Source organism: Plodia interpunctella, chromosome 8, assembly GCF_027563975.2.
Source record: "Plodia interpunctella isolate USDA-ARS_2022_Savannah chromosome 8, ilPloInte3.2, whole genome shotgun sequence".
Lineage (NCBI taxonomy): Eukaryota > Metazoa > Arthropoda > Insecta > Lepidoptera > Pyralidae > Plodia > Plodia interpunctella.
Window position 1 is genome coordinate 502,387 of NC_071301.1, and position 10,297 is coordinate 512,683.

General features: G+C 36.5%; 1 protein-coding gene across 2 annotated transcripts; it reads left to right on the plus strand.

Moving 5' to 3' along the window:
- Positions 1-253: 253 nt before the first annotated feature.
- Positions 254-10,217, plus strand: Coprox (Coproporphyrinogen oxidase). Of its 2 annotated transcripts, XM_053748626.2 has the most exons (9): positions 254-461; positions 1,227-1,455; positions 2,436-2,501; positions 3,574-3,731; positions 5,696-5,826; positions 6,231-6,357; positions 7,325-7,488; positions 8,670-8,839; positions 9,813-10,217. In XM_053748626.2, the coding sequence occupies exons 1-9, from the start codon at positions 379-381 to the stop codon at positions 9,924-9,926; spliced, it is 1,242 nt and encodes a 413-aa protein (XP_053604601.1). In that variant the 5' UTR covers positions 254-378; the 3' UTR covers positions 9,927-10,217. The 2 variants fall into 2 exon arrangements, with proteins under 2 accessions (XP_053604601.1, XP_053604602.1); XM_053748627.2 differs by lacking the exon at positions 2,436-2,501.
- Positions 10,218-10,297: the final 80 nt, after the last annotated feature.

A 10,297-nucleotide genomic window follows, 5' to 3' on the forward strand; every position in this document is an offset into this window, starting at 1 on the left:
AATGTACGGCAATGCGGTTCCACTGACGGATCGATAGCTGGGATAGCGCTACACACGCGCAGTGCCGACACGCTGTCAGCGAGGCCGTAGCGAACTGGCCGGAAAGTGCGCGACACGTCCGATCGATGCCACAATGCCTGCTCGGAAAAGAGATGAACGCATATAATTGCGCATGGAGGCACGTTTTGCAGAGGAAAAATATACAGCTGATAGGTGATTCAGGGCGCCGCCACCAGACGGCGCGCTAGACGTAAACATCGCATGTGACGTTGACACTTCCAATCAAACCGGTGGTCCTTGTCAAAACATACCAAAGAAAATCAGAAAACAGTGTTTTTGTGAAAATTGTGGAATAATATTTTACTTTTAGTTAAGAAAATGTCGTTCAGAGTGATTCTACGTAGTTTAAGTACTCTCAGTTATGTTGGAAGCTACAAAAAAATTAGAGATCGGCCCATGAAGTAAGTGTATCTATCCATCTGATGCAATTATCACAATTTTTTATTCCAGTAAGATTCTTGCAAGAGTTCCTAATATACATCGCAAACAACACATTATTTATTCACGTAAATATACCTTTCGTTTGTTTCCTACATTGGTCAATGTTTATCATAAAAAAAGGTTACAATTTAATTGTATCTGGTCATCGTAACATTCTAAATGACTTTGGGAACCTTCGAATATTATCGAAAACGCCTATCTCTGTGAAAACCACTTGAAACCAATATTATATATACACGTTTAATATCGTGAGATCACTCATGATTGCGTACAATATGCTCAAACAAATCGGTAACATTAGACCTTGGATTTCATTCGTGTTTACATACTAAATTGGTTTCACAACTCTGCGTGTTGTTTGGTCTCGAATATGAGTTTTTATGCAATCATTGAAACGGAATGGAAATGTCAAATTTTTCTAGGTACTTACTTTTTAAAAACATGTTTAAAGAAATGTTAGATAGTAATGTAGAATTTATTGACATGAATATATTGAAGATGTGCTAATTAAATTAGATGATAATTGCTAAAACTCTAAATTTATGACTGAATAAATTATCAATAACGGAGATGTCTTGTAAAGAGAAGCAAATTTAATTACAGGAGATCTAAATTACTAAACAAATTTCAATCAATTAGGTTTAGTATTTGGACACATAAATATTCCTTTTTATTGTACTTTAATGTAGGTACAGTACCTATACTACACCAAGAATTATTTACAGACTGTACTGTGCAGCAATAGTAGGAGCTGGGTTTGCCGCTTACAGCCAACTCAAACAGAATAAAGCGGAGATGAAGGAGTTAATCCAGCTTAGGAATTACATGGCCCAGCCAATCACACCCGTAGAGCGGCTTGAGAAGACTCAGGATGACATGAAAACACAGATGGAGCTGATGATCTTGAGGATACAGGCTGAGTTCTGCCGTGCTCTTGAAAGAGAAGAGGATAAGGTATGATTTTTTTTCTATTTCTGAGCTTTGTCTCTAAACAGTCAAATTTGAAAGTAACATCTAGGTTTATATTATTGACGACCTCGGTGGCGCAGTGGTAAAGTGCTTGCCTCTGAACCGAGAGGTCCCGGGTTTGATCCCCGGTCAGGTCATGATGGAAAATGTATATGTATTTGTTATAAAATATAGTATTGTTGAGTTAGTATCCCATAACACAAGTCTCGAACTTACTTTGGGGCTAGTTCAATCTGTGTGATTTGTCCTAATATATTATATTTATATATATTATGATACAAGTCACAAAATATCTATACTGAAAACAGTTGCAAAATAATAGAGTTTTTTTGAAGAGTGGTTATGTAAGCGTTATAAGTTAATGTAAGGTCCACAAACACTAAAAATTGTATATTATGATATACCAGAAAATATTGTATGAATTTGTTTTCTTTTTTCATAAAATGATGAATTTGTATTCCATTAAAGACTCTTTCAAGAGTTCATAATATATAACACAAACACATTAAGTAATTACTAAAGACATAGATATTTTTAAGGTATTTTGAAACTCGGACATATCAAGATTGATTACGAAAATTAATTGTTTTGCAACCAAATACTATTTTGCAAATTGACTGTTTTCAGACTCAATACCTACTATGTTAAACACCGCTGCTCCATCATCAGTTCCTCTTTGCTTAAACTTGGCTAGATACGCTGCTTTGTGCCTGTATCTAATTTATAGATGCCTAATTAAACACAATTTCATTTAATAGTTAATAGCTTCTGACTGCATTACACTTACCTTTACAAAAAAGGGGTGTAAATATGAAATTTTAAAGTTTGCAATCCTAAATTGTGCTTTACCGTTTAAATTTGAGAGCCCAATATTGCTTAACGTTGAAATCTGGCATTGTTGACTATATCGTAAAACATATTAGTATTTACAATATAATAGTAAACAACGAATTGATTTCTTGTAGGCTTGGGAAGAGGAAAAGATGGCGGATGATGATGATCTTGATCCTGATGTGTTCATTCCATATCCGGTATGCATTTTAATATACTTATTTGTATACCTTTAACATTATTGTACTAATTTTTTCCACAATCACAAACTGAACTTCTAATTTTTTCTTAAGATTTTCCTTCCTTTATAATTTTACCTTCACTCTGTAATCTATGATTAATTTTAATATAATGTTAGTGCTTCTTCTGCATCTTCTTGTTTTATCAATATCATCATCATCCAATCCCTCTGTGAATGGATATTGGCAAAGCCTGTCTGCCATTAATAATTTTTTTATATTTTTTTAGTCGTGCCGAATAGAAAAAAAAATAATTCAAATCATATCGAACCTTTAGGATGAAATATCTCTGATCGTACATGTTGTTGTGTACTGTCATTTACAACTGGTTGTAATGTTTTAACATAAATTTAAAGCGTACATGCACGTTGTTTGATAGCGAGCGCACTGTAATTGATGTTCTGGCTGCATAATAGCTCGGGAACAATACTCGCCGCAGTTTTGTGGCCATTTATATTGTGGCTAAATTAATTTGTCAAATCATAATCAGAGTTAGCGTAGTTTCGGTGTAATTCACATTTTTTTAGTTTTAAATGATAAAAGTGATGTATAATAGCCTGCCGCCGATTTTATGTTCTCAGAAATTTCTTATCATGATTTCCAGAAATCTTCTGAAGGAATTCTTGTCGGAAAATTCTCAAAAATTTTCTAAAGCATTTTTGATTTAAATTTCCTGTTAACTTCTGTGCATTCTCGAAATGTTTAAGAATGCACCTCAGTGGCTAGTCGTAGTATAAGTATAGTTCACATACTAACGTGTACTTGGTGCGCGCGCAACCTTCGCTTATACAATTTTTTTTAGAGTATATTTATATCAGATATATTTATATTTACCGCTAGTCTAACTCCTCATTCTGCCCACGCATGTACCACAATATTCCCTGTATCACAGGGATCCTTCGAAAAAAATATGCGAGGCTTATATCCAGCAATGGTATATAAATAGCTAGGGGGAAAATGTTTACATCTGTGTGATCATATGCGTTGAAAAATGTGGACAAATGTTGAAATTGTTATCCTAAACTTGATTTAGGAAGCCCAATTCAAAGTGGACCGGTGGACGCGCAAAGAGGGCGGGGGCGGGATAACGTGCGTGCTGCAGGACGGCAGGGTGTTCGAGAAGGCTGGAGTGAACATATCCGTGGTGCACGGCAAGCTGCCGCCCGCCGCCGCCCAGCAGATGCGCAGCAGGTAACTAGCTACTGTCTAGGATCTAGTGGAGGGCGGGGGCGAGAGAACGTGAACATATCCATGGTGCACGGCAAGCCGCCCCCCCCCCCCCCCCCCCCCCCGCCGCCTAGGCAGGTAGCTAATGTCTATAGTTTAGTAATGACTGGAGTACGGACCCTTCCCGAGGATTGAACATGAATGATGATGATCATTGGCATTGAAATATAATAATTTTCCTAATTAATAAATTGATCTCGGTTGGTTAAGGGCGCGACCTCACCTGCGCTGATTGCGCTGCGTTTTATCTACGTTTCATCACATTTTTATTAATTTTTTTTTTTGTTTTTGCTGATAAATAAAAGTACATAAAAATGTGATGATGGCGCTGGTATGCGGGCTCGTCGTAGCATTAATAATAATCATCTATACATATCATCATCAATACATATAATATAATTGAAGAAAGGCCAAATTTGTACATTGGATATTTTTTTTAATTTATATTTTTTTTCTTCATTGAATATACTTAGTTACTGATATAGATGACGAAAATATAGTTATGGAAATTTTTGTCTGTCTGTCTGTTTGAACGCGCATAACTCGAAATCTACTGGACCGATTTGCTTGAAATTTGGTATGTACGAGTAGGTACCTTATATACCGGGTTAACATACGGGTAAATGGTCGGGTTCCCGTAGGATAATTGAAAAACTAATTATGAATCAAAAATTCCTCGGAATCCCGGGTTAACATCTTCTAGATATTTCATCCCGGAAAATGAGGAGGGTCCTGTAGGAAAATTAAAATACCAATCCACGGAACCGATTACTCTAAAATTTTGTAGAAAGGTGTAAACAGAATATAAACAAATTGTTTTTATCGATTAAAGTCTGATATAGATATAATGGGCGCAGTATATATCAATATATGACGACCTCGGTGGCGCGGTGGTAAAGTGCTTGCCTCTGAACCGAGAGGTCCGAGGGTTCGATCCCCGGTCGGGTCATGATGGAAAATGATCTTTTTCTAATTGGCCCGCGTCTTGGATGTTTATTTATATATGTATGTGTTATAAAATATAGTACAGTTAGTATCCCATAACACAAGTCTCGAACTTACTTTGGGGCTAGCTCAATCTGTGTGATTTGTCGTAATATATTTATTTATATATCAGTATAAAACTCTTCCGTTACTGAGTGACTGACTGACTGACAGACAACATACACCCCAAACTGCTGGGCGGGAAGCTGAAATTTTGCATGTAGGTGAGTGTAGGTGAGCACTAAGAGAGGATTTTTGGAAATTCTACTGCGAAGGAGGTGAAAGGGGTGAAAAACTGTAAATATGAAAGTTCTACACCGTTGAAGTTAGTGACTTGAAATTTTGGATTTTGGTTGTTTACAAGAAAGTAATGAATACGTGTTTCAGATTTTTCTCAAATTGAACCCTCAACCCCTTTATAAGGCGCGTGAAAGATTGTATGGGACTTAATACAATTTTCAAGATAAAAAGCTGAAAATTGGCACACTTACTTTTTGTAGTAAATAACAGTAATAGTAAATACAAAAAATGTTTAATTTACGTTTGTGTTTAATAAAAAACCGGGACGTAAAACGTCATGGAAAATGGGACGGCACGCGTTGCAGAAAGCGGGAGTGGGAGTGGGAGCGGGAAATGGGAAGGAGACACGTAGTGGGAAACAGGACGGGACGCATTGCAAAAAACATGATGGCACAATATGTAGGAAACGGTACGGGATATCTACTTTACATTACATAGCCGGAAGCGGGATTGGACAAGTTTGCGGGACGAGACACGCAGCGGGAAACAGAAAATTGAACTAAAGATGAGGAAAAATGCGAATTTGAATCATATATGTTTACCAGTCTTACAGAGTACGCGATAAAAAAATTACTGTGATTTTGCTATGAAAATGCGTGCGAAGCCGCGTGCAAAAGCTAGTCAACAATATGTATTCACTCCAGGGGCAAGAACTTTCAGAACACAGAGCTGCCGTTCTTCGCAGCGGGGGTGAGCGCTGTGATCCACCCTCGGAACCCCATGGTGCCCACCATACACTTCAACTACAGATACTTCGAGGTCCAGGATAAAGATGGTACGTTTATCAATTCAATAATTTATTTTGGACCAAAAATCCTTTCAGCCTTTATAAAAAATGTTATATCTATTTATTATATGTTTACCAGCTGTTTGCCCGCGACTTCGTCAGCATAGAATAGTTATATCTGACAGCATAATTAATATTTTGTGAATAATGTGTTTACACGTGTCAGATTACAAATTGTAGAACCGATATTGTGTAGCCAATTGAGTCGTGTTTTCAACATGATTTTCATACAAACTTTCGTCCCCCAATAAAGTAATATTCGAGTAGATTTTCGAAAAGAAAGTTGCGTATGTTTGAATCTGCATGGGGCTTCAACTACATGTATATTTTAACTACAATACATGACTCTCGCATTTGTAATACTAATGTATAAATTGCTGCTTATTTCCCAGGAGTGCAGTGGTGGTTCGGCGGCGGCACAGATTTGACTCCATACTACCTCAACGAAGAGGATGCGGTGCACTTCCACATGACACTTAAGCAAGCCTGCGATACACACGACAAAACTTATTACGGCAGGTATGATATGTCTGTGGGCTATGTCTGTACATAGGATATATTAGGGGTTCTTTGTGGAACTAATAGAGGCCAAAACATTTTTTTTAGAATTTATTTTGTCTGACTGTATGTTTGCTGTGTATAACGCAGACACTACTGGATATAATGTGTTGTGGTTGTGTAGCAGATTGTCTAACCTAAAATCTGATATAGGTTACATCGTACGATGATTTCGTATGGTGCGATACGTTGCTTAGAATCCGTACATAATAAGTACAATGAAAATTCACCTAAGAAACGCGGGCGAAGCCGTGGGCAAAGGCTAGTAATATAAATATGTATAGTTAGATATATATGTACTCGTATTAAAGTTATTTAATTACAGTAATCACTTTATTTCTTGCACCCACCATGTGTTATCTGTATGACCCAATGGTTGATTGTTAGATAATGATCCTATTTATTTATTTGACCAAACTTAACCTGCCTTTACTGAAAACATATTCTAACGCGACAGGTTGGCTTTTTACATTGCTTTTGTATATTTATTGTTATATTTGTATTTCCATTTGTCTTTTACAAAATGTATTTTGTGCTATGAACATTAAATAACAAATTCTTTCTTAAGAGTGTGTTATCGTAATCCTAACTAATATTATAAATGCAAAAGATTGTTTGTCAGTTACCTCTTCACGCTCTATCTATTTAACCAATCTTCTTGAAATTTTGCATGAGCACATTTAGTTTGAGCTTGAAGTATGAAGGAGATAACGCTACCTTTCATCCCGGGAAGATCCGCTCCCGTGGAACAAGTCGCGGGCAACAGCCACATATTAATACATATGTTAGATTTTATAATTTTTTATTTATTTATTCTGTTCTTGATAACTTCCCCCTTACGCTCATTTATGTTATTCTTCTGTAAACGTTGCAACAAAGAGTTCATTTGTCTATATAATGATAATTACATCATCCATGAATATCTCAGATTCAAGAAATGGTGCGACGATTACTTCTCGATACCGCACCGCGGCGAGCGGCGCGGCGTCGGTGGCATCTTCTTCGACGACATCGACACGCCGTCGCAGACTGACGCCTTCAACTTCGTGACGTCTTGCGCGGAAGCTGTCATACCCAGCTATTTACCTATTGGTAAGACACCTGACGGTTGAATTTCACGAGCGTTTTGTACTCCGCCGCGGGCTCTCGTTAGTGTTTATTAAATTGTACCATACACAGTTATCAATTTGATTATCCTATTTTATTAATAAGTAAAGTACTGGTACAGTGTTAATTTTGTGAATGTTTAATTTTTTTTAAAAAAGATCGGACGAAAAAAAATGTCGGACAGTAATAAGTAAATATGTTAGGACAAATCACACGGATTGAGCTAGCCACAAAGTAAGTTCGAGACTTGTGTTATGGGATACTAACTCAACGATACTATATTTTATAACAAATACATATATAGATAAACATCCCAGACCCGGGCCAATCAGAAAAAGATCATTTTCCATCATGACCCGACCGGGGATCGAACCCGAGAGGTCCCGACCTCTCGGTCCAGTGGCAAGAGCCTTACCACTGCGCCACCGAAGTCGTCAATGAAACTAATGAAACCCTGCACGCCGCGTTCAAACGCTCGTGAAATCACCCACCAGTAGGGCACATTTGACACTTCGTCAACATTCATAAATGTAAGCTTGTATGTAACAGAGGGCGCACAATATTTGTTGTTCCAAAATCAGGACTACAACAACTTTATACCATTAAAATACTATAGATAAAGAAATAATATTTACACTTTTTGACAGTTCTAGCTATAGGCTGACAGATGTCAAATGGGATGTGTGATTATTAAATAATTAATAAATTGTGTCCTACTTTATACATACCTATGACCAAAAACTTCACTTTTTTGGAGTAACATAATCTAATAGTGTTCAGTTGTAGGAGTAAAAAAATATTGGTGAGAACCTAATAGTAAATATGACTTCTCAAACTGTCGCTGGTTGATTCGAAGAGTTCTCTTCGAGAGGATCTCCTCATGGGATAAGTCCGTCATTGTATTCCTTCTTGTTCTTTTAACATGTGTTTTTGTATGTATTGTGTTAAGTTGCATGTACAGAATGGTGAATAAAGTTTAATATCTATCTATAGTAGTCTTTGTGTGAGGTGCGTACAAAGAGACAAAAATTTAAAACATATTTTTTATATTTTTGTCTATGCTTCTATTACTTAGTCCCATTAACCGCCCATATTTATTTTTCGTTAATATCTCCTTTGTACAGCCCATTTACAGTTTTATTATATGTATATATTATCTTTCTCAGTCCAAAAGCACAAAGACGATGCGTACGGGTACTACCAGCGCCAGTGGCAGCTGCTGCGGCGCGGGCGCTACGTGGAATTCAACCTGATCTACGACCGCGGGACCAAGTTCGGGCTCCACACGCCCGAGGCCCGGTACGAGTCCATCCTCATGTCACTGCCGCTCAACGCTGTGAGTATTACTGGATTCTCATTGCAACATTATCATTACAAGATTCTCGTGACCAGATTCTCATTACAAGATTCTCATTACAAGATTCTCATGACAAGATTCTCATTACAATATTCTCATGACAAGATTATCATGACAAGATTCTCATGACAAGATTCTCATGACAAGATTCTCATTACAATATTCTCATGACAAGATTCTCATGACAAGATTCTCATTACAAGATTCTCATGACAAGATTCTCATGACAAGATTCTCATGACAAGATTCGCATGACAAGATTCTCATGACAAGATTCTCATTACAAGATTCTCATGACAAGATTCTCATGACAAGATTCTCATGACAAGATTCTCATGACAAGATTCTCATGACAAGATTCTCATGACAAGATTCTCATGACAAGATTCTCATGACAAGATTCTCATGACAAGATTCTCATGACAAGATTCTCATGACAAGATTCTCATGACAAGATTCTCATGACAAGATTCTCATGACAAGATTCTCATTACAAAATTCTCATGACAAGATTCTCATGACAAGATTATCATTACAAGATTCTCATTACAATATTCTCATTACAAGATGGCCCTAAAAATGGTACTAAATCAATAAACGCTCTGAAAATGTTTGAGAGTGTTTATTTCATCGCATCATCATAATTAGTCGAGATCAGTGATTTCTACATCAGTAGCCAGTTACTTGTAAAATACCGAAAGCTTGCATTAAAACTAAAGAACAATGTTTTATCTACAAGTTTTGACATCACTAATGTATCTACTTATTACTTTTATTAGATAAAAAATATATTTTTATTGTCATGTCCTTACTTACAAATTACGTCGTTGCGTGATTTTGATGAAATATTTCGCTGCATATACAGTTCTGTACAACTTGAACAAACCACAACTGTCTTTGGTGATGATTGTTGATTTTACTCACTCACGAAATGTATAATGTTTATTGACAGAAATGGGAGTACATGCATGAACCGAAACCAAATTCGCCCGAGGCAGAATTGATGAAGGTTCTCAAACAACCCAGGGAATGGGTCAATGATACCGCACAACGAGCTGCCGCGTGAAACGAGAATACGCCTAGTTTCAACGAGAATAGAGCAGATAATCGTTTGTGGTTTTGAATTAATAAAAACTCTTCGATTGTCGCAAAGTCCACATAGTCTATTTTGTTATTATGCTCGTTTAAACTAGGCATTTTTTATACACAATAACTATTTTGGATACCTACTTAAAAGAAATATTATTTAAATTATTGTTGAATACAAGTATTACAAAGTAAAGTAAAAGTGTATATTGGTCGAAGAATGTAGGTACTGTTTCGTATATTTATTATAATATTTTTGTAAACTGTTTTATCATTTGTTTTATTTTTGCTACGCACGTTTCTCATTCTTTTTTCGTAATTTCAAAGCGAGTGAAGAAATTTAAAAAAAGT

Bases quoted from the DNA above. Each gene is read 5' to 3' on its own strand.
- Coprox (XM_053748626.2), top strand. From the start codon at position 379: ATGTCGTTCAGAGTGATTCTACGTAGTTTAAGTACTCTCAGTTATGTT. The intron at 2,502-3,573 runs GTATGCATTTTA...AACTTGATTTAG, and splicing joins ATGTGTTCATTCCATATCCG to GAAGCCCAATTCAAAGTGGA. The intron at 5,827-6,230 runs GTACGTTTATCA...CTTATTTCCCAG, and splicing joins CGAGGTCCAGGATAAAGATG to GAGTGCAGTGGTGGTTCGGC.